Source organism: Mytilus galloprovincialis, chromosome 3, assembly GCF_965363235.1.
Source record: "Mytilus galloprovincialis chromosome 3, xbMytGall1.hap1.1, whole genome shotgun sequence".
NCBI lineage: Eukaryota > Metazoa > Mollusca > Bivalvia > Mytilida > Mytilidae > Mytilus > Mytilus galloprovincialis.
In genome coordinates, this window is record NC_134840.1 from 77,676,483 (window position 1) to 77,702,579 (window position 26,097).

The 26,097-nt window shown below is 31.5% G+C and overlaps 1 protein-coding gene across 1 annotated transcript; it reads left to right on the forward strand.

Annotated features, from left to right (window-relative positions):
* The first annotated feature begins 273 nt into the window (after nt 1-273).
* On the forward strand, nt 274-25,207 carry LOC143069025 (uncharacterized). The gene is made up of 12 exons (XM_076243458.1): nt 274-413; nt 11,644-12,126; nt 12,513-12,700; nt 15,267-15,374; nt 15,883-15,976; nt 16,645-16,694; nt 18,681-18,848; nt 19,177-19,371; nt 20,622-20,717; nt 21,366-21,623; nt 24,230-24,309; nt 24,831-25,207. Exons 2-12 carry the CDS (start codon nt 11,742-11,744, stop codon nt 25,012-25,014), a joined length of 1,806 nt encoding a protein of 601 aa, XP_076099573.1. The 5' UTR covers nt 274-413; nt 11,644-11,741; the 3' UTR covers nt 25,015-25,207.
* Nucleotides 25,208-26,097: the final 890 nt, after the last annotated feature.

Below are 26,097 nucleotides of genomic sequence, written 5' to 3' on the forward strand. Positions count from 1 at the left end.
TCTATTGATACGGGGGCATAAAATGTAGACTATAAAACGCTTCTTTTTCACATATGTCTAATATAATCTGCACATGTTATAATACCGTTTGTCGTGATATGCAGTCAAATAAAACTTTAAATGTCAGATTATCGACGGTAGAACACGTGATTTTAACATCAATACACAATCCAAATCTGCTTTGTGGATTTAAAAAGAAGTGGATAAAGATTTCAACATAACTGTTTATTTACTTAACGATGGTTTGATCTGTTATCTAAAGATCCGCTGATGGTCTGGATCATCGAATAATAAGAATTGATATTACATTTTATTATTTTCTGGCGGTATTATCCAAGACAATTGGTTTTAACAAATTAATGTTAAATTAACTAGTGTGTGTTTTTAGTGCGAAACATATCTGGAAGCTAATGGTAAGTACAGTATATTTGATTTTAAAATTAATTTATATATAACTAAATGATATCCAATAGTTGTACATGACTATTTTGTGTTATATGAATGTATATATTAAAGTATTCGAAATGTTGTTTCTCCGATAAAGGAAAAGGCTTTACAATTTGGTTCGTAAGTGTTTCTCGTTTTTCGTTTTCAGGCCGTTGGTTTTCCCGTTTGAATAGTTTTACACTAGATATTTTTGGGGCCTTATAATTAAAGCTTGCTGTTTTCGGTGCTAGTCAAGGCCCGTGTTGAAGACCGTACTTTGACCTATAATGGTTTACTTTTACAAATTATGACTTGGATGGAGAGTTGTCTAAGTAGCAATCACATCTTGTACCTTTTTCAAATTTACCGTCTTAAAGTCTGAAAAAGTCAAACCAAAATTAATGTTTAATCGTGTGACTGGTAAAAAACCGACAGCAATGTATTTTTATTTATTTTATGTATCTCATAACCTTTCTCCAGAAGAAATATTTCACACCTGTCTGTTATTTACGAAACTTACTTAAATCGAATAAATACTTGTGCAATTTGATTTACATATATTCAATTTATCTTGGATACAATTTAATTAAAAATAAAAATTGAAATGAAATTGACACGAAATTGACAGACATAGATTTAGTATACAAGGCTTATGGCAGAGATTATTATAATTGAAAAAAGAATAATATTTGAAATTCATAAAGAAAACAACTGATTGAAGTATTTTTCTAAATATTCAAATATTGACAGATTAACTTTTGCTATTAAAAACTGAGCTATTTTAGACTTATTTTAGATTGCGATTGATCAAGTGAGCTCTGATCTACATGTAAGCTTTAAACAAGTCATTTTTTTTCAAAATATTCAAATATTGACAGATTTAATTATAAACTGAGCTATTTTAGACGTAGAGATTGCGATTGATCAATTAAGCTCTGATCTACATGTAAACTTAAAAAAGTATTTTTTTTCTTCAAAATATCCAAGTATTGACAGATTTAACTATAAACTGAGCTATTTTAGACTTAACGATTGCGATTGATCAAGTGAGCTCTGATCCACATGTAAGCTTTAAAAAAGTTATTCTACGTTGTATCAAAGATTAAATACTGTTGTGATATATTAACCTTTGGCAACACGTATAATTTCAGCGTTTCAAATTCATAATTATTTAACAGTTAATCCATTACAACTACGACTAATAACCCTATATATTAGCACCATTCAAGATTTATTTAAGAACTTAATTCACGAAATGGGACGAATGTCATTAAGTACCTAGACAATAAAAATGCATATCTATTGATTTCACCAGTGGCGGATTCATGGGGTCGGGTTAGGAAAATGGGGTGGGGGGGGGGGTGGGGAGGGTGTAAAGGCCATACTTCCCTCTAATTCGAATGGAAAATATTTCATATTTAACATTAAAGTTGTGCAAAACATTTCTCGGTTCGCATCGCTTGGCAATATATATTAAATTTTCTGCAATTTACGCCTCTCTTAAAAAAATCATGGATCCGCCCCTATTCACAACATTGAATAAACCCCCATTTGAATGAACATAAGCCATGACATATACCATAATTTGAGCATTGTCTTTTGGGTTGGGTTCCTTTCGCAAATTCGTATAAATTTTTTTTTTTTTATATAGTGTTGTGCATACTCGTCTTTCTTTTCGATATGTTACTTTTGACTATAGTGTTGTCTTTATAGATGTTATATATATTGACCTTGTGATCTTTGCTTTTCTCTGTTGTTTCTTCTTACATTTTTACGGATTTAATGGTTTGACTATCTGTCTTCCTCAGTTAGAAAACGACTCACAGTTTGATCTTAAATAAAATGGCAACAAATATAGGCGGGTGTCAATTGCAGAGCATGGTCTGCTTACACTTCTATGGTGCACCTATATTTTTCGTCCTCGGTTTTTTTATTGGGGTCGTGTTGCTGAGTATTAAGTTTTTTGTGTATTGTTTTGTGACTGTTGTTTGTCGTTTTTTCTATTTGTCATGGCATTGTCGGATTTTCTGCTACTTAGTATTTTTAATTGTTTCATTAGTATCGTCTGCTAATTTTATACTAGTTTATTTTTAGTACCATTATTTACAGAAATGAATCCTCTTAATGGACAGTTCGTTTGAACTAACATTTTTCTTAGACGTAGAATGTTTTTTCTACAAAGGGTTAATGACAGCAGTAAATCCGCTGAAAAAATATTTCTCTCGAATAACAACATTGTGATTGTATAAATATAAAGAAATTGAAAAATTCAAAGAGACGCAGGTAAATTTAACACTCGGAGTCTCAAATAATGAAGTTGCAAACAGTTAACTTACTAATTAATTGGCATTCTTTCCACCACACTTTTATTGCCATTGGTTAACTTATTTTGATATCCTGCATGGGGTTAACTATGTCTTTGTTGTTTGTAAACTGAGTTCGTCAAAACTATTTTTGTACCGTTTGTGTCACAATGATACTATTTTATTACCAATCTTTTGTCTATTTATGATATCAATGAAGGATTATTTTCATTGTCCCTACTATCATAAAATTCATTTACACAAAGTAAATATAAGATAAGCTTAGGAGGGTAAAAAGGAGTGTTTTTATTGTGGTGTTGCATGTAGAAGAATATCAACAGTTAAAACGTTTTAAGTAACAACTGCTCGATAATTTATATGTATATTGAATTTCCTACATATGCTAATTTTAGCATATTTAAAAATAGTGATCAAAGGTACCAGGATTATAATTTAGTACACCAGACGCGCGTTTCGTCTACATAAGACTCATCAGTGACGCTCATGTTAAAATATTTATAAAGCCAAACAAGTACAAAGTTGAAGGAACATTTTCATGACTATTGGACTAAACAGTACTGCTTAACTCGAAATGGTACAAATCGGCTTACTAACCAGACGTGGCTACGTATTTGTACATCCCAAACATACAAATGCATGTCCTCTTTGTCTTTGCTGACGGACGGATGTAGTATGGGAAACATGTTTCTGTATCTCAATCACTGAAAAGGGCCGGGAGGTAGACAATGATTGATGATTACACTAAAAATGGCAATCAAAGTACTCAAATGCTAAATCGTACAGGGAGAGATCCGTTTGCGCCAAAAATGCGTCATTTTGCGCCACAACTTTTTATCTCCAATGCTACGTTTGCGCCATAAATAAAACATACGATTGGGCCAATTAGAAGATATTATATAACTTCCCTCCTCCTTTATTCTGACTTGGAACCGACAGTTTATACGCTCCATTACTGGTACGTCTTGTTGTAGATAAAGTTTCAGTCCATACGGATGGTGGGAACAAAGCACTATGTCATCAACATATGTGGCTAAAACATTATCAGCAAAAGCTTCTATTTTCTTCTCTTTTGGCATAACTTGTGTTGTTTATATTAAATATTCAGCAAGGCAATACTTTGTCTTCCCTCTCTCTGCACATGGATTGTCTAATGCATTTTAAGTCATTTCTCTCCAGATGCTCATCTTCAAACATATGATACTTTTTAAGCCAAAAATAAGAATAAATATAAAATATTAATCAATAATATTTATGATTGATATATGTACAAGTAAATTGCGGCAAATGAGTTCCGAATATTGGCGCAATTGATACATTTGAAAATAATAATTTGGCGCACATGATACCCGTGCAAAACAGTAATTGGCGCAAAAGGACTGCTGCCATTGTACTGTGGTTCAAAAGTATTTCTCGTTTCTCGTTTTTTATATAGGTAAGACCGTTGGTTTTCACATTTGAATGATTTTACATATTATAGTAATTATCTGTGGCTCTTTTAGCTTGATGTTCGGTGTGAGCCAAGTTTCCACGTGTAAAGGACCGTATCTTGATCTATAATGGTTTACTTTTATACATTGTGACTTGGATGGAGAGTTGTTTCATTGGCACTCATACCACATCTTCCTATATTTATACACTGACCCGTGAAAACTTGCTTTCTTTGTCAGTTTTCTTTAGAATAGAATCATTAGAAATATTCTGGGCACTTGCCTATCCAAACCATTATGTTTGAAGACCCCACGTGACTTTCAAGATGAAGAACATCTATTCAATAACTTTCACCTTTCTCTGTCATGGTTATTTTCGAGTGTTTGTCCATATATACACAGCAATATGCCCCCATAGGCTTATAAGGACAAAAAAGTTACCATGATAGAAAAGTAGTCTCGATCATCCAGCCGCTTTATTTAAAGTAGAGCGTCCGCTACATTTAAATATGCGTCTGGGTAATCGAGACTAGATAGAAAAGTTGCTTTCTTGTCAATGTAATAACAAAAGAAGATAAATTTCCTATCCCCATTCGCATCAAGTTCATGTTTTTATGTAACTTTCAGGATAGACAAGAGCAGCAATTAAAGACCACCGTTCTCTAGTGTTACATGGTTATTTTCAAGTCTACGTCTTTGAAGTGTTACCCCCTGTAAATTTCTTCCCCCCACCCCTTGTTTTAATATGTAAATGTACCACATGGTGAGAACAGCACTTGCGATAAGGAGCTACAAAAATAATATAGTGACTTCAAGGGCATTAAAATTTGACACAAATTGTACTTTTCCGAAACACAATTAAATTGTGAAACCTACTAGATCATCTACAAATCAACTTAAATGTTTCTAGATTTCAATCACTTTGATAGATTTAAATGAAAATTGAACTTTTTCGTTATCACCATGTCTTTGTACAATTAAGTTTAGATCGATATAGAATTTCAATATGATAATACTCATACGTTATTGACATTTTAAACTTAAAGGACGAAAATTAAGATTTGAGATTGTGTTGAAAAGGTGAACTTACATGATGAAATAGGAATTGTTTGATATATTAGATTTAATTTTGTGTTTTACAATTTGATGAAACATGACAAGTTGCACTTTTAACATCAAATGGAAAAATTAACGACCTTGACTGGCTATACAGCCGTTGCACGGTCGGCCCTGTCTTGCACCTTTTTGCCATTAGATAATTTAATTTTTACCGTGTAATTTATACTTTTAATACATGTACTCTGGCGTTTATATGTGATATCAATTACAAAGTCATTGATTTACTGAGAGAGAAAACAAATTGTCTTTCAAACGATCAAAACTTGTATATTTATATACATAAAGGAATTGAGAAAAAAAAAAATGAATTAAATAAAAAAAAAAAAAAATATTTTTACTGTTGCTCACGTATGAAATGTTTAATGTATTTTAATTTCAATGAAAAGCTTCAGCCTTCTCTGTCAGACTATCCTTTGTGATTAAATTTATCAATTTAGTTTGTTATAATGTAAATCATTCTCTATTTTCAAACGTCATTGAAGTCATGTTGAAAGAGTGAAAGAAAATTTAGATCGTTATCTTGTACATATGAGTGCAGAAAATGTACACTTTAATCAATTATACAAGCACCATTTGTATAAAAAAAATATTAATTAAAGAAAATTTAATACTATATTGTTAGTTTGTAACGATCGTTGCACAATGTATCAAAATCGGTCTGTCATTCATCTTAATATTTTTATCGAAAATTTACCTATATTTTTATCCAATTATTTTTACGCCAAAGTTAGGGTCTATTCATAAATGAATGGCTGAAACCAGATATTAAATAAATCAGATACAATATATTATTTTAGGTAGGTTGGCTGGGATCAAAGACGAATTACTAAGTTTGGACTGTATACCTTGTATACGGAAAAATATAATAAAATGCAGAAATTTAGCCATTAGGCATTTTAACGTAATCTGTGAATTTTTGATGCAACGATTCCTTAATTCATATACTAGGGTATCATGACATTCACTCTACCCACGTATGGCATCGTTTACTTTCTGACTGGACGTGGCTGCGTATCTTTACATCCCTCTCATCAAAACGGATATCTTGGACCTCTACATTAGCTCTATTGTCGGGGTTGTCATATTTCTAGATATGTATCAATCTTTGTATGCAATTTAACAAAAAATATATTTTTTTACACTTTTGAATTTATTATCGTGTAATTGATCATGAGGGCCTAAAAAGATGTCAGGTGCTCCGGAAGGGTACAGCGATCCTGCTGCTGTAAGGTTCAAATTACGTCGTCCTCGTTTGGAAATATCTTATATATAAAATACACCAACACTACTATAGACTAGCTATGACAAAACATGGAAACAACACGCATTTTAAAATTCAATGCGTCCGATGCGCTTTTCTGGATTTACCTCCATCAGGAACGCTCAAAGCCAAACATTTGACAGTCAATGATGTGTAAACCGAACCAGTTGAAATGCTATATATATAATAAAAAATGACACAAAATAATAGCCAAATCCTTCTAAAGCTGAGGGGGGATAGGACCTTTATCGGGACTCCGGGAACGGGTTTTTTTAAGCTCGGGATTTCGGATTGACCGCTTCGGGATCCGGGAATTCTTTTTTTCGAATTTCGGGACCTCGGGATTTTGTGTTTTTAAGCCCGGAATTACGGGATCTGGTGTTTTAAGTCCGGGATTTCGGGATCAGGACCCCTCCTACCCTCCCTCAAAGCTAATTTTGCCTGAGGGAGTTGAAACTTCAGGTTCTTTGTAATTTCAAAATTAATGAAGTTTGTATAATAAAAAATAATTGAGATACACCTTATTGGTGTTAGGTCGAATGGGTCTATCTACTTCACACTAATATAGTATTGCATATGCAGAATGGTAGTCTTCAATGATTAAGGAGGGGTCTTTCAGCGATCTAAGCATATGTTATTGAAAAGCATGATAAATACAAGGTATCCAATTTCATTAAACGATATCTTGGTGTTTATAAACATGTCGTCTCAAGGTCTCAATAGTACATTGAACACCAAGAACGAGAGTCAAGCATAGACCTTGAAGAAATATTTGCGTCTCATTGAAATTAACACTTTAAAGACGTATTATTTATTTCGGTAAAAAGTTTCCTCAATTTATCAAATTTTTTATTCACCGATTTTTCTTAAATCTATCTTTTCTTCACTCTACTCATCTGACGTCAATTACATTTTATGGATCTCACCATTGTTGCGGTAGAATTCATTAATGACGATGGCACCTCGTGTTATTCAAATTATTTCATTGACTGTAGTCCATTATTCATATATTTCTACGTATTGAAAGATTTTTAAATAATGACATATTCTCCACTAAACATCATGAAGGTCAAACTTTGAGTTCAATATTTTTTGTATAATGAATATACAATTCAACGTAGTTTCGATTTAGTTTTTGAAATAGCAGCTTGTGGGTGTTGAATTAATTTAATGCACACGTAAATTGTAGCGTCATATTTCAAACCTGTAAGACATGTCACGGTACTTTTCTATCCCAAATTCATGTATTTAGTTTTGATGTTATATTTGTTATTCTCATCGGATTTTGTCTTAGTGCTTAGTTCGTTTCTGTGTGTGTTACATTTTAATGTTGTGTCGTTGTTCTCCTCTTATATTTAATGCGTTTCCCTCAGTTTTAGTTTGTAACCCGGAGTTTTTTTTCTTTTTTTTCTATCGATTTATGAGTTTCAAACAGCGGTATACTACTGTTGCTTTTATTTGTCCTTTGGTCTTTTGTGGGTAGTTGTTTCATTGGTAATCATACATGTACCACGTCTCATTATTTTTATATTAGAGCGACATCATGATATATATCAAGACCACCGATAGTTTCAGACCAGAGCATCCAAGAAAAATGCACACATTTGTTTTTACTTAAATAATTCGATTTAAACTTATACGAAAGTTTCTATTACAAAATAAAAAAAATAAAAAAAAATAATAAAAATTAAAAACTAATTGTTCAGAGAACAATTGAAGGTCTTTCCACCAAAAACAATGTGTTTTAATATGAAAGTTGTAAAATTTAGTTCAAAATGTCATTTCAATCGTCAAATGATAGCTTATTGTACGCTAATTCACAAAATATATGGTTTCTATATATTTTAAATAAGGGAGATAATTTGTTACTTCCGGTTTGAAAAATATTACTTCCGATAATATTTGAATATTTACTTGACACTGATTCCAAAAATAGCTGGTTCTATATACTTTTATATTAATAAAAAAAATAGCTACTCCCGGTTTACACAGGGTCACTTCCGGTTGTTTTTTCAATGTTAAATGGTTTGATACCTTTTGCCAAAAGTCTCATGGCTTTATCACGTATACATATGTGTTAAAAGCAAAGGTCAAAATCTGAAAATCAAATTAAGCTATGACCTTGAAATTAATTTCAAGGTCATAAACCAAGGACCTCAAATCAAAAGACCATAGGTCTTAATTATATTTGGTTCATGAGTTATATCACCATACGCATATTTTTAAATAGAAAAGGGGAGAAAACTCCCTTTTACGTTCAACATACCTGTGCGATCAAAACTTACGTGTTACGACATGTCGTAACTAACAATTTAATAAAAATAATTTGTTGTTATCTTATTCGGTTTTTGGGAATAAGTGAAAATAAATTATAAGCCAAATTCAAAAATAAGAATATGACCTTGACCTTTGACCTTGACCTAATTTCCATTTTTTTGGACCAAGGACCTCAAATCAAAAGATCCTAGGTCTCTATCACTTATGGTTTACAAGATAGAAATGCATATCACTTATATCAAATGCATAAGGGGAAATAACTCTCATATGGAGCGTTCATATTGCTTCGGTCAAAATAGGACAAATCATGCGAAGGATATAACGAGCAATTTTATAAAATAAATTTGTCATAATCTTTTACGGTTGCGAAGGAGTAGTGGACACAAGGAAAACAGTGTTTGGGGAGATAACTCCTACAAAAAAAGAAGTATTCGGTTACGCAGGGTAAATCTGAAAAGCGCATAAACTGTTCGATATCATATACCAAATATCTAAGCGACATATTGCGAAAAAAATATTTATCGCAAGAACAAAATTAGGCGGAAGAAAAAAAAAAAAATAATCAGAAGAAAAACAATAGGTCTTTCACAGAAAAGTTGAAAGACCTAATTAAATAAAACCCTAGGATATTATGCTACGTCCACACTAACTTCAAAATTCACTGCACCGTAAAATCAAGGTCAAAACTGAATTAGGCATATATTTCAGGAAGTTGATATTATGATAAACATTTGCAATAATTCTTAACTTAAAGCAATCTCATCTTAATGTTAAAACTACTGTATACCAGCCTAACGTTGAGCAGACGAACGTAATGACCCGAGCATAATTTTTTATAATGCACCCATTCTATCGTAGGCGATGTAAACATTGATACTTCATGTTTGGCAACTACATGTACCACTATTTCGCTTAATCAGTGTTTTAAAATCATCTTGACACTGCTCTATCATTTATTTAGCCTATTTTGTTAACGATTCTGCATAAGTATTGGACGGTAGTTTGCGCAATTTTAATCCTACACAATTGTAGAAGCAATGTATATCAAATAACATATAGTTTGCGCGTTTAAACAAGAAAATAATGTCGAATTTCAATGATTCTAATGTCTTTACAGGCACTGTTTTAAGATATTAAGTAATCTACGAATTACACACAAAACGAGAGGGTAGGGAGAGAAAAATGATTATTATGATCAATCATTAAGTTCAGTTTTATAAGCATGCCTCTTTTATGTTTGACCCTGTTAATTCAAACCTTCTACATAGTTCAGTTTCAGACTGTTATGGTAACTGACAAAATGTTCGCCCTGCTTTTAAAATACCGTAGACAGCGTAATATATCCAATTTTGCTTGTTATATTTAAAAGAAGAATCATCTCGACACACTTGGGGTAGAGGTATAATATCGAAATAAAAGAAATCTATGATCCACTACAAAAGTCATGAAGGGTGTTATAACGCTGATGTTCCCAGGGTCTTTGCTCTTTGTGACTATCAGTTATTGGACAACCGCCATCTTCCTAAAGATATAACCTATGCATGAAGGTTGCTACAACTCTTCTTGTCAACCTAGCGGTGTATTGACGAATATTTAATGATCTTGTCATATTTGTTACATCAATGTGTATATACAAATTCTTTTGTGTATACACAATCGACAAGTGGGTTTAAGTTAAAACAATTAGTCCATGTTTAATTAGTAAACAACGTTAAATTGAATAGTTGAATAGATAATTGATAACTATTGTGTCAAGTAAAGAGTATGACAAATAATAATTAAAATTATTTTTATCTTTTGATAAACAATTTAGATAATGCTGTTTCATCATAAAAATTATGATTCCAAGTCGATGTTTGTAGATTTTTTTGGAAAATACAATTTTCATATATTAAATTTACTGGCAAAATGACTGATGTTTTTTGTTTTCAAACCTTCAATATGCAATAATAAAACCTTACGAGTATTAAATGTTTTACTATTTTACAAATTAAGAGAATTTATGGGGTTATTGGTTAACCAGACCAAATCCCAACGACACAATTAACCAAATGACATCTTGAAATACTTATGCAGGATGGTTGTGTCTTGTTCTTAAGTACGATACATGTTACCCATCCGGAGCACCTGACATCACTACAGTCTTTTTTGTGGGGGTCGTGTTTCTCAGTATTTAGTTTTATAAGTTGTGTTTCTATACAGCTGTTTGTCTGTTTGTCTAATTCATTTTAGCAATTTCGTTATTAGTTTATTTTCGAATTAAAGGTTTGAATGCTCTTTTGCCTCTCTTTTAATAGATACATATGTCCATTATCAAATCTTGACTTCTTCCAATGCTGTGTATTTTAGACAAATGACCATAGTCAAAAGTTAATCAAGTATACCTGAAAAGTAAACCTCATTATTTGAAAGGTGGTCTATTTAATTCAAAATGTAGTCAAGTATACACAAAAAGGAAAAATTTTAATTTGAAAGGTGGTTTATTTTGTTCAAAATGTAGTCAAGTATTTATAAACACATGGCGATTATAAAATTATGGTTTTTAAAATGACATGCAAGGAGTTTACAGTTACAATGTAGGACTAATTCTATATTACTACAAGATTAACGAATTAAAACATACAAGGCTATAATTTGAACTAACGGAATCATGTTTACCCTTCACAGAACACACAATTGATTCTTATATAAACTTCTTTCCTTAAACTTGATATATGTTGTTAAATCCTCATTTATATCAATTATTCATTCATATAGACGTTTTAATGGAATACATTTAAACTGTTTAATTTTGATCTTGATTTTTCAGATTTAGACATTTCAACATAGAAATTGATATTGGAAGTTGGATGCGTAATTTAATTTTTTGTTTAAAAAAATGTAAAATCGTAATATGATAAAATAAGAATGACATCATTTGTACAAGTGACATCTTCTGCGCCTAGTAATAATAATAATAACAAGATAAAGACCGCAAGACAAAAGCGATCTTCAATATTGTCTCCCCTTCCTGAAGACAGCGACGAAGAAGAACCACAAGCACCAAAACCTCCTACGTTAGACGATTTCATTCCTACAGGGCAGGGAGTATTTCTCACGGAGGGAGATGATAGTTTTGGAGACGATAACGGCAACGGTCAAGAAGTGTGTTCCGACGAAATTACTCTAAATGGACTTAATGGTGATTGTTTTATTGATAATGAATTTTTAGACGGAGAATTTGTTTCTGATGATAGTTCTGTGCAATCTACTGACGAGGATTATGATACCGACTTAGAGGTCAACGAAGAAGGTATGTTAAACGCAAAAGCCCGAGGATAACTGAACAAGAAAGGAAAATCGCAAGCCTGTTTCAGAGTGTTATTTTTATAACTCAGTCTCAGAAGACTGCGTAATAGAAGCATTTTACATATATTAAACAACAATGAATAACAATAGTCAGTATAATTCTCTGAAAGATTCCTATAATTTCAATTGTGGTAAGTCAGACCAAACTACACGAGACTCATCATTGACACTCGAATCAAATCAGGCCAAAATCAAGTTCAAAATTAAAGAGAAAAAAAGCAGTAATTGGAAGATCATGATTTTTTGAAATTCGTCTGTAATTTTCAATTCAGAAACATTATGTATACATAAAAAAATGTAGCTTTTAACTTAGATACTTTTATATTATAGAATGGTTACATCCTTCAAAGAATGACTATCATGACACAACGGGGAAGAAAAAATACATGAAAGTGTGTAGTGATATGGGGATACATCCAGTGTCATATATTGTAAATAACTTAGAACAGAAAGAACTTAAGCTTCGTTTTCACGGTCTTGATCAACTTAGTATAAAAGCAATATCAATCCCTCTGGAGGTAAATATTTTATGTGTTATAGTAAGTTAAGCGTTATCATGAAAAAGAAATACTATATATAAAGTTTTACCGTAAAAACTATAAAATAAAAACGAAATATAACATAAAAAATGACAGGTATCATGGTTTTTTTAGACAAAGATGTAGTTTTGTAGCACGAGAGTCTGAACGAAGGGTCCTTATTTTCATAATATTTAGGGAAGTTTTCTTTTATCTTTCAATATAACTCTTAGTCTGGCAATTTCTCGTGGAAATGATGGTAAAACTAGATTTCCTGTTTTGGCTTCTGTATTCTATAATCTTTCATTTCTGTAATAAGTATTTATTACCCTAATTCTTTTATTTTCATCAGTGTTTATATTTTTGCACTCGATTATTTCCCATTCTTTATATATTTTGCTCATTTTTCTATTCATTTTTTTCTTACCATTCTTGAATAATAATTTACATGAAACGTATATATTATTAAATCGAGAACACCCTTTACTCTACATCCCGTCCAGATTTTCCAATATTGATAACAATGATACACTTTCTTTAATACATTACCAACATTAAAAAAAATGAATGATATTGGCAAGGAGCTTTGACTTTTCTTCTGTTTAAAATTTGTTATATTAATGTCGAACAAATACATGAAATTGTTATTTCGTCAGACGTTTACCGTATCCGATTAATATGGAGGATCTTTGAATTTAACTAAGCTTACATCCGTAAGCCAGTCGCTTTGATCATAAAATTTGACTGCACGCCTTGCTTGTAACGACGTATGACTTCCTGTAAAACAGAATATCGGACTTCTTTAATTTCTACGAAGCTCATGTCTAAAGTCAGTTAGGCTGGTTCTACTACTCCAGTCATCTGGGTAACTTACCTATTCCGATCTAGATGTCAAACATCTGTATCAAGAATAATTGGTTGTGATCAGAATGATAAATAAGAAAGTCTGATAAACGCGAGATTTATATGTTTTGTCCCTTTTACAATATTTTACGATTTTTGTTTGACTAACTTACGATATTTGTTTGACTAACTACTGTAAAACATGTTATGTTAAAGGTAATACAACAATCGAGCTTGAAGATCAATTAGACATTAATTAGTCAAACAACAATATATAACAAGAGACCGACATAAAAAAATAAACAAGGGTATTTACAATATGCCAAGTACTAAAACACAACGAGTACAAAACAGATGTGAACATGAATGGCATTCAATGATCGAAATTTTATCATAACACCTACCTTTTCTTGACAACAAAGTTGTCTGTGAATAGACTATGGCCATCCAGGCAAAATAATTCTTGAACCAAATAGATGACCGTATGGCCAAACCACCTGCATATTAAACTCAATTCGAGCAATAACAAATGCATATTGGTGTAAATTCATTTTCTCGATAGAGGGTTGCTGCTTACAAGAAAGCTATTAAACCAAGAGTTCCAAATGGTGAAGTTGAAATCATCCCTTTGTAAATTTTACGGACGCCATCACGAGTTGGTTGACCGTTATGGAATAACCGTTTCACAATGATATCAGATATGTTCCTTACGTCGTAACTACAATCCCCTTCTCGTTCATGAATGTGACCTACCGAATTAGACTATTTACCGGATTTGTTATCACATAAGCAACACGACGGGTGCCACATGTGGAGCAGAGTCTGCTTACCCTTCCGCAGCACCTGAGATCACCCCTAGTTTTTTGGCGGGGTTCGTGTTGTTTATTCTTTTCTATGTTGTGTCATGTGTGCTGTTGTTTGTTTGTCTTTTTCATTTTTAGCCATGGCGTTGTCAGTTTGTTTTAGATTTATGAGTTTGACTGTCCCTTTTGTATCTTTCGTCCCTCTTTCATCATTTAACAAAAAAAAAAAAAACAAAAAAAAAAAATGACCAGCTGCTTTGATATTATTTGTACAAACAGAAACCCTTATATAAATAAAAATCTACACATAAGAATTAAAAATTGTCATATATAGAAATAGTGGAGATATTTGACTTCTTTGTGTCATTTACTTTTAATTTATATGTAGTCTCTGACCTTTTTTAAGCCTGACATATATGTTATATACTAGACACTTTTAAATGGCTAAAGAAAACGTATTTTAGCATGTGTTTTTGGTGATTTGTTGTCTAAGACATATACACAAATTTCTTTGTAATAGCAGTAACTGAATACTTTATGTCCATGTCCTCTGTCAGTTGCTATCGTCGAGGCTGTATGCCGTACTTGGTTTAGAATAATCACTTATCTTTGATGCCTTTGATTTTTTTCTGTTTATCATTTTGCTATTCCAAAGCCTTTTATATATTATACTATATGGCATGGTTTTTAATCATTTTTGAAAACCGTTCGGTTACTGTAAAATTGTTGCTTATATCCATGCCTTTGATCTCTGGTTGATAGTTGTTTCATTGGCAACCATACCACATTGTCTGAATTTTATAGTAACTTTTGCATGCTGTCCTTAATATCGAAAAAGTCTTTGACAATTTTCTTTATCAACAGATGCAAATATGATTGTTTTCATTATCTCTACTCTACTCCTAAATCTTATTTTTCAGACAAATACAAATGTAGAAATATTAAACTTACAAGGAAATGGTATAGATCCCCTAGGAGCTAGATGTTTATGTAGAGTTCTCCGAGAAAATCTCTTTTTGACGGAAGTGGTAAGTTTCTTTTAGCAATATCATTTTTAAATAACCTTTCTATTAAAATGAATAAAATACATTTGTTTCAATGTCGATGAACACAAAATATATCGAAATAGCATTTGATTTGTCATTTGTATTTTTAATATATGTATATTTGTCCCAGTTCATATTCTATAAAAGTCATTTCTGAAATTTAGTGCATGTCCAAAATAAACATGTGAAATGACATTTTGACGTTTTTTGTGTGGCATAGTTCATACAGAATGAAGGTTGTTCAAGAAATGTAGATCAACCGCACTGATATAACTAAAGTATCAAACAATCACTTTAAATTTCCATTTGATTATGATTATAAAACAATTGCATCTTTTTCATAAGTTGAAAAACCTAAGCACAGTATGCATCTTATTCACGCTTTAACAATATTCAATACTTTTTGAACTGTGAAATTAGATTGTAAAGTTAATTAGAAATCTACGGAAACAAACACAATCATGATTAATGTAAACATTGCATGTTGCAGGTGCTATCAGAAAACAAGATTGGAACGGAAGGTGCTATAGCATTATGCCAATTTCTTAAAGGAAATCGCAACTTGATTAAAGTTGACTTAACAGGTGAGGCCATCCAGAGGAGTACCGATTAACTATTTAATTAAGGATTAATCTGTTATGATCAAATACATTTAACATGAGTTCAAGTTTGTTTAAAGGATAAGAAATCATTATGAAATAAGAATAAAGAAAAGATCAGGCAGTAGATATAATTATCGTATTTTTGTTAGTTCTTTATATAATTTTTCGTACTCCAATTCCATCAAAGAATCTAGTTCAATATTTGATAAAAAAATGTGCATGCTAAAATTCTAAAGAAAAATAGAGTACACAATTTGAAAACAGTTACCCAATCACCAAAAACAAACAAAAAACAACACATCTGTACAGTTTAACAGCATATCCCTTTTTCGAAAAGCTTGATTTATTTATGTTCAAACGTAACTACTTGAAAAAAAAGTTTACAAGTAATTGTAGCGAAGAATTTCAAAAAATGTACAAAAGCAACTGCGCCACAAGGAATATTCAAAATGAAAATTATAGCATATAGAAATACAGAGGCATTTTATACCAGTACTAAAAGACAGGTACCTACCAAGAGTGACATCAGATCTGAAGTCAAATCATATCTTTTCCTAAAGGTTTGTTTAAATATGAAATGAATTTATTAGTAGATTCCCACAATGTAGTCATCAAAGTTATAACTTCTTATGCCAAATGTTTGTTTACAGATAACGAGATTGGAGATTCTGCAGGACAGAGCTTCTACGAAGTGTTGAAGGTATGAAAACAGTACAATATTTTCATAAGTTTTTTTACGATCAATGTAAAAAATTGATATTAAACGACGGAGAAACCTGGTTTCAGAAATTTGAGGATTTTATTTTATTGAAATTCATACAAACTCGTTAGTTGACCTGTTCAATATTTTGTTATGTTTTTTTTTTGTAACTGATCTATTGAAAATTTCACTACGATAAGGCAAATACAAGGCCAAGAACATCTGAATGAACCATTGAAACAGCATAATTTAGGCTTAAGATTGTCATCGATCATTCGTGTACCAACATACAACTTCGGGTGTTTAAATTTCTATATATATTTTCTGATATATTTCTAAATAAGACATATATGTTATATTTGTTATTCTCAAAGGATTTTGTCTAATGCTTAGTCCGGTTCTGTGTTTGTGTGTGTGTGTGTGTGTGTGTGTGTGTGTGTGTGTTACATTTTTATGTTGTGTCGTTGTTCTCTTATATTTAATGCATTTCCCTCAGTTTTAGTTTGTTACCCCGATTTTGTTTTTTGTCCATGGATTTATGAGTTTTGAAGAGCGGTATACTACTGTTGCCTTTATTTATATACTCGTCACTTCATAAATGGTATTTCTAATTTGAAAAAGTTAACAACTCTGTGATTAGTAACGTTAAAAAAATCATGGCTACTTATTCCAATAGCTAACTATATAACTACCAGTCATGAATATGAATCAAAGGACCAATTATGGTGATTAATTTTACGAATAGGAAGCTGTGTATTGGAAAACTATTTACAAGTTACAGAACAAACAATTGGCGTAATTAAAACATCAATCTTAAATATGGGGAGTAATTTAAGAAATTGATTATGATTTGTTAAGAACAATTATCTTGGGTTCATATTTCAACTGTGAATATAATAAACATACGCTGTGTAACCAGTGGTAGTACATAATTAGAAAAATAAAGTAGCAAGTACATTTAAATTTTTAAGTAATTTGGTTAATGTTTCGACATTATCATAATAAAACCCTGTTCAAATGATTTTTATATTTAATCACACAAATGTTTAAGCCACCTTTCTTTATTTACGTGTCACACTCTATATAGCCTTTGTTCCAAAGATTGTCATAGTTCCCGTCTGCCAAAGCTGTTCTGTGCTAAATTTTATAAGCTGCAACTCAGGCCATTAGTTCTGATTTTTGCTCTATTTCAAATTTTGCTATCTCGATTATTTCATAGTGATATAGTCTACCTCAGGCATATATTACCTTAGCTGTATTTGGCAACACTTTTAGGAATTTTGGATCTCAATGCTCTTCAACTTCGTACTTTATTTTTTTTTATTTTTTATTTTTTTTTTTTTGGATTCGAGCGTCACTGATGAGTCTTTTGTAGACGAAACGCGCGTCTGGCGTATATATAAAATTTAGTCCTGGTGTCTATGATGAGTTTATATACGGTATGAGTTTGTTTATGTTTTTTTTTAAAGAACGTATAACGACCTGTAGTCAACATCCTTATTCTTGATAATACAATGCTCTTCAATGGAGACGTAAAATCCGCTGCATCGTTAGTATCTCTTTTAAGGCTTCGTATTTGAACTGTTGCAAGGCTAAATTGTGGTCCTTTTGCAATGTTCCCAATTTTTCAGGGGGAAATCAAACTTCCCGACCTTCGTCCCGGACGGTCACTATTACAGGACCAATTTGTTGTCGTCCTGAACATGCACAAACCATTTGCCACTTGTCGTCAAGCAAGCAACAATCAATCAGGAGAAACATACTGTTGTAATCTTTTAAAATTTCTCTGAATTGACATGCAACCGTTTCAATCTAAATTTTCATTTCAAAACTTAGACTGAAAGTTTGTATTTCAAACATGTGTCTTACCATTTAAACATACTCGTTTCGTTATATCTTGGTATGTTTTTAGGACCAATGGACTAACAGGAATACAATTCACGGATGTTCAGTGTATACATATACATGTAGCTTGTTTTCTTTCAGGGTAACAAGTCATTGAAAGAGTTATTACTTGGTAATAATCACTTTGAAGAAAATGCTGCTACATGGTTCAGAGATGGTTTGTCAGAAAATGACACATTAGAAGTTATTGATTTAGGATGGAATCCATGGAAAACGAGAGGAGCAGTATGTCTGGCCGAAGGATTGGCGGTATAAATTCATTAAGACCTTTGGTCAATATTCATAAAAGTGAAGAAAGAAGCATTTTATAATTTTTAGATATAACTGAAATCCATTTATCACATTAGGAAAAATGTTTACAACGGTAATTTAGATATTCCCAACACAAAATGTATAAAGAAAGACAACAAAAATAAAGAAAAACAACTTTAAAATGTCTGCTTATAAATGTGACGCTTACTGTCAAGTAAAAAAATATATGGAAAGCCAAACTCAAATAAATTATTGTTAATATATTTGACTCGTTTGATTCAGTTCATTTTAAAATATGAACATTTGATATTTTTTTAATTTGTAGGAAAATGTTGGACTACGGCGTGTTCGGTTTGTAATGGCAGGTCTAGGAAAGTTGGGTGCGCAGGCATTAATGGATGCCCTTTTACATAACAGGACTCTACAAGAGCTAGATATCAGCTATAATAGGATACCAGTAGAAGGAGCAAACTGTATAGCTTCCGGACTGAAGACAAATGATACTCTCAAAATATTAAAAGTATGTGCCTTAAAGGTCAATAGTTATCAAAGGTACCAGGATTATAAGTCATAAAGTCGGGTTTTCACCTCAGCTTATATTATTCAGGAAGGCAAACAAAAATAAAATCCCAAAAATGATAGAAACAACTTTTAGTAAATTGATTATGAACTGCTATATTCATTTTGATTGAATTCAATCTTTCATGACTAGAAACATTCCGTTATTGTTTTTTTGCTTTTTTTTCAATTCATTTTCAGATATATTTCCCACAGATTATTTACTCTGTTCTATAATCTTTCTTGCAGACAATTAAGATATAGCCAGATAAAATATATACTGTTTAAAAGAGAATGTACGGAATTGTCTGAAAATGTAAAATCGCATTTTGTAAATGTTATGCGTCCGTAGCGCTATACTGGATTCGCCCTAAAAAGCAAACCATAAATATTAAAAACCAAGTATGTTTAACTACTTGTATTTATGTGCAGCGATATGACAAACAGGGATCTACAAAAATAACTGAATTCGCCTAAGTTCAACTCTGTCTGTCGGCATTCGACCTTATTGAAAAGCGTCAACTAGTATATAAAACTGGAAATATAGACCACTTTCGAGTTTGTCCTTCACCGGAAAAACCCGTCAATTATGCGCGCCTTTATGACGTCATTTACCAGATAGAGGGGATCGCCTGTATCCCTGCTCTGTCAAATTTCATCAAGCGTCTTAGTTATCGTCATTGTGCAGGATAAACTAGAAATAATGTTTATTCCGTAGGTAGTTAAAAACAATTCCCTGATGACAGCAGTGGCGATTGTCAATTATGAGAATTCAATTTGCCGAAAAAGTCCTGTAATATAGCGTCATAGTTTTCCAACCACTTGTTCAACATTGGAACGGAAGTGACGACGCCCCTAAACGCACGAATGATGTTCACTAAAACGAAAGTTTTTGACAGAAAGGCATCGAACTCGAAAGTTGTCTATTGCTAACAAAAATTTCTACATTTACCTCGAAGAAACTACTCGAATAATCTCATTGACTAAAAGTGACATGACTTTTTATGTAAAAAACAAAATAATTAAAATTTTGCTATTAAACTGTAAGAAAAAAAAAGATTTTCAAGTAATTCTCCTGGTCGGGAGTGTGACAGTTGTTGTCATTCGTTCGATGTGTTTGAGCTTTTTGTTTTGCCATTTGATTGTGGACTTTCCGTTTTGGATTTTCCTCGGAGTTCGGTATTTTTATCATTTTTACTATTTACCTTATAGATAGGAAATAATCCATTTGATGCAGACGGTGCCATGGTAATACTGGAAGCCGTTGAGAGTAATGAAACATGTGCAATAAATCTTCTAGACTTTAGTGTAAGTATTAAACCCTCGTTAACAGTATTAATCTAGCATGGAATTTTTGAAACGCGTTTCATCTACAAAAGACTCATCAGTGGCGCTCGAAAAAAAATGTCAAAACACAGCATTAAAAATATTTAAATAGAATTAACATTATTGAACTAGCATGAACAGTAGTATTCAAATATATATTCACCTTCATTTAAGGTCATACTTTTTTTTAATTTCATCATAGATAGTCAGCACTAAAATTTTAGAAAGTCAAATAAGTTTAATTTCACTATGAATTTTACTAAAAATATAGCGTTATTTTGTTCAATTTGATCATTTTCTCAATGTAATTTCGACATAAGTTTGCTGAAAATGGAATCGTCTTATTCATCTAGATGTTCAAACATTTTCTCGGAAACTTTGTATAGGTAAACTTATTCTATGGAATCAAGCTTGCAAATGTGTAGTGGTAACCAGTTTTTAACAATTTAGCTATTATATTACAAAAATGTCAGTATGTATAGCTAGGTACCTTAGAAGTCAGAAGCCTGTTATTTTACAAATGTAGAAAACTTAAAAAAAAAAAAACCGTAGGCAGCCTCTTTTGACAAAGCTAAAGTCATTTTCGATACTATTGATATTTATCACATTTTCTTCCAATTATCTTTTCAGAATATCATGGTTAAAATAGAATTTAAAAAAATACAGGATAGACTCATGACTGAGCGAAATATGAAAATTACAAACGAAGGCGTTCTTCCTGACACTCAAACGGATCCAGAAACATTTGCAAAAATGACAGCTTTCCGTAAAGATCCAATTGAAGCTTTCAAACGTCATGTTTATAATTGTGGTGTCAATATGTGTGATGTGTTTAATGTGGATAATGATCTAAAACTTTCCGTCGTAGATTTCAAAGATTTAATAAAGGTAAGCTTTAATTATAAGAAGGTCTTAGGTAGGGGCTATTTTTTAAAATAAAATACCATAGAATAAATTGTAAACGGTTTGGATGAACGGAAATAATTTATATTTGAAGAAATTCCTTCTTTTTTCAGTTTGAAGACAATTCCATAAAAATAAAAACGTATTTATGTCTAACATAGGTTTCGTCATTGATAACTACCGTTTAGAAAATAATAATTACATTATTTGTAAGTTTCATTGTAATAAGTCATTTTGATTGGCTAACAGCAATCTTAAATTAACCTTAATTTTAAACACGAGCTTCCAAGTAAAAGTGCAATGATTAATAAAAGAAAAACTAGATAGAAATCGTGTTTTCATGATACAAGCCAAAAAATGTAATTCCAAGTAATGAACGCTACGTTTAGTTACTTGATATGGTTGTAAAAGCGTGCACAAGTGAAGAATGAACGCGCTTCATAGAAAATGTACTTAGGTCAACGTCTTTAGACCATAATAAATCTACAAAGAAGCATTTAATTCTTCATGAAATATTTTTTTATTCAAAACGAAGCGTACAAAGTACAATGTCATACCAACAGATTTTTGGGCAAAATGTGTTTACTATTTAGAACCACTTAGCGAGAAAATATTCAATCAACAAGACTCAAGTTGTGCGTAAGCCTTTTAACATTACCATTGCAAATTTTTACACAGAAAAACGACCAATAGCCCAATGACGGTATACAAAACGCAACATAGAAAACATAAAGCTGAGAAACTAGGAACCCCGATAAAAACCAGAAGCTAAGCTAATAGGGAAATAAATAAAGACAACAGTAGTATACTGCTGTTCAAAATTCATAAATCGATAGAGAAAAAACAAATCCGGGTTGCAAACTAAAACTGAGGGAAACGTGTCAAATATAAGAGAACTAAGACACAACAGAGAAACAACACCGAAATGTAACACACACAGAAACGAACTATAATGTAACAATGGCCATTTTCCTGACTTGGTACAGGGGATTTTAAGACAGCGTTTCTATAATAAATATTTTAAGTTTTTTCTCTCTTTATACATAAAGGGGAACACAGATCGTAAATTGAATAATATCAATATTTTAACGTCAATGATACACTAAAATACCGTAAAGATAAAACAAAATACACACAGAGGAGACCAAGAATTTTTTCCAAAGTACAGAAGTAAATTAACGAAACGCCATGTTCTAAACGGAGAAAACTACGAGAAGCTCCGAATATAATTTTGTATAAAGCTTTACTTCAAATTGGACATGACAGTTTCGTTTGAAGAATTACAACAAGGTTGATCATAATAATATATTCATACGGTCACATTGCAAGAATAAGTCGGTCAATCAATTTTATAATCAACACTTATTTTCAAATTGCAATTAATCTTGAAGCCCTGAAGGCTGTACATTAATGTGTTGAAACCAATTATATTTGTTTAAGTCATAAATTATGAGCTTATTTACTTCATTCTTAAAGCAATTGCTGCAATACCTTATCAATAGGGATAATTGAGGTGATAATTACTTAACCAGGATAAACAAAGCAGTTAAGTCATTATTGGATAATTGGTACCTGCAAAAATTTCAATTAGAAATGAATTAACATAATTATTGTAAAGAGATCAAGGAGGTATAACTACAAAATCGATACTGTATTAGCTAAATAGTAGATTAAATAGAAGGGTTTTGGTCCGCGGTTTTGTTGTAAGGTATTTAAGATTTTAAACTACTGATCCATATTAAAATACAACTTCAGACAGTGTAAGACGCTTAGGGAAATGTAGAACAGTTTTTTTTAATAATTCGGTTAAATGTGCATTGCTACATGTATACAAAATCAAACTTTTCTTCTAAACCTAAGGATGTCTTATTTTAAAGACCTTAATATCTCATTGCCAAAATACCCCCCTTTTTTCAAAGATAAAAAGATCAGAGGTCTTTCTTCTAAACCTTTGTTTTGTCTCTAAATGTTTTTTGAGCAATTTTTATGATAAAATTCTTTTTATGAATTTAATAAGTTGGCCTTCCCATTGTGTTGTTTCGAGACCCACTCACAGTCTTGTTTAGACTAATTCTAAATGATAAGTATGATATACTTTTACATTCAGTAATTTTTGTTAATAAAAAATCAATAGCACCATTTTGATGAAGTGCGCCATCGTTGTTCGAATCCATAAATAGAACTTTTAAAAGAGCGAAACCCTGTTCGTTTACAACATAAGCCTCTTCTGCTATGCATGCGTCAGATGTCCCTATGGGGAATAGGAGACGATGTATTTTTTTCTATTGTAGATCAGATAACTTTTCTTTTATCAAAAGATCTTAGACCGGTAAAACATGTTTCAAGTTTCAAGCTACATACCGGTTAACCTATTTGTGTCGATTCCAGTAGTTAATCCACATAAATAAAGGCAACAGTAGTATACCGTAGTTTGAAGGTCATATTCGATTGATGGCGAATCATTTCTTGTGAAGGAAGAACGCATATGTAAATCATTTCTGCAAAGCTTTAATATACACGAGCATAACATACAAAACGTAAACTACAGCTGTTCCATACCAATGTTAATTGTTCGGTTTCAATTTAAACAGGGTGCTGGCATTGATATCCAGGGACAGCATTTCTCTTTTTTGATGAGAGTTTTAGAAGAAAATGGAAATGTTAATTATTGGTAAGAATCTATTTAAGCATCAATAATGTCCACCTTCAAAGTAAGAGATACTGTTTAACAAATGGTTACCACTTTGTAACTTTTAATTCTTTTATAAATTTTATGGGTATCCAGTATTAATTATGCATGCATATTGATAACATTCTTTTAACATGTCTAAAGTCTATCGTAAAATTGAAATTTAAAATTGTAAAACGACAAAGGACTTCATGTGTCAAATTGTTTAATTGATTTTCTAATATGACACTATCCAGTCGCGCTTATCTATTACGCGCTTATCTATCAAGCATTCATTGATGGTTATCAAATGCATTATGATTAAAAGGCTTCAAATAATTTTCCGATACTGTTGTTAAGTTTTTTGTCTGATTCTTCTTGTAATCTATCTATCTTTCCTTTTTTTTTCTATACCAATGACTTCTATTGCTCTCTAAAACTAATTGGAGAATACTAAAGCAGTAGTCAATTTCAATCCTTATATACAACTGTTTGATTATAATCTTGAAATCTTCTTTTTTTAGGCGTTTATTTGATAAAAATTCAAACGATGAAGTTATGGAATCTGGAAACCCAGGAAAGCCACGTGTTACAATAAAAATCGTCGAAGAACCGCGACCAAAGGGGAAAAAATCGGCAAAGGACAGAAGTGAATCAGCTAAATCAACCAAAAAGAAAAAGAGTAAAGATAAAACAAAGAAGAAATAATATTTCATGTCAAAATTGCATTCCCCTTTCATTGACCTCATTAGTGCCATAGAATTTCACCACTTCGTTTCATATCATAACATTCAGACGGTATATCTGCATGTATTACAAGGTTATGGCTTTTTACAATGCTTTGTAATTCTATTCTTATAGTTGTTGATATATGCATTAATAAAATCAAAATGAAACAGAACCATTGCTTTTTTTTTTATTTCTTAACACTCTTTTCGATTAAATTCATCGTAAATGCTCACAATGAAATTAAACATAATTATGTTTCAAATAAAAGTCAATTCACACTAAAAGAAATCTAGGAAATAGTTTCCTTATGATACTGACGTTATCATTCTAAATGGTTTATTGTTAGTTACTCTGAACGTGTATTTGAACAGATAGTCGGTATTCCTGATAATGAAATAGATTTATTTAATGATACAAGTGGGATATTTTTGTTGTTGATCGTTTTGTTTAAAAACATGAGGGAAAAAAATAGTAATTATAATATCAAGTTGGATGACTTGTTCATTTTTGTTTCCTTAAATAAAATCAAGTAGATGAGGTACGGATGCCAATAAGACAATTTTCCACAATGTGTAAAAAGCAAACAATTGAAGTTCAAAGTGTCTTCAACACGAAACCTTTACTCATACCGAATTCCAGTTGCGATTTATCATGAAATTCTGGAGCAAAACTATAATCAAAACAATAGGCAAGTATCGCATTTTATGTCGACTGGAATGAATGGTTTGGAATATGGACTGTCATAACAAAAAATAAAAAAGGAGTATTGATACATATTTTCTCTTTATAACATATTTACAGGATAAGGGTATCGACATATTGAGTAAAATTGTTAGCTATTCTATTTAGATATAATCTTTAAAAAAAAAGACATAGAATAATAATATCACTATTTAGATAAAAGTATACACATTATATATGTCTTGAAAGTGAAATGATTTGTTTTTTGGAATAAACTGTCCACATGACTTTAAAACAGAAATATAGCCTGTAATTTTATATCGTATGTCGGTACTCTTAAAACGAATAATTTTACTGTAAACAATCCATCTTTATACCTTG

Excerpts from the sequence above, each read along its gene's own strand:
- LOC143069025 (XM_076243458.1), top strand. The coding sequence starts at position 11,742 with ATGACATCATTTGTACAAGTGACATCTTCTGCGCCTAGTAATAATAAT. Across the intron at positions 20,718-21,365 it reads TAAATCTTCTAGACTTTAGT|AATATCATGGTTAAAATAGA; the intron begins GTAAGTATTAAA and ends TTATCTTTTCAG. Across the intron at positions 24,310-24,830 it reads AATGGAAATGTTAATTATTG|GCGTTTATTTGATAAAAATT; the intron begins GTAAGAATCTAT and ends TTCTTTTTTTAG.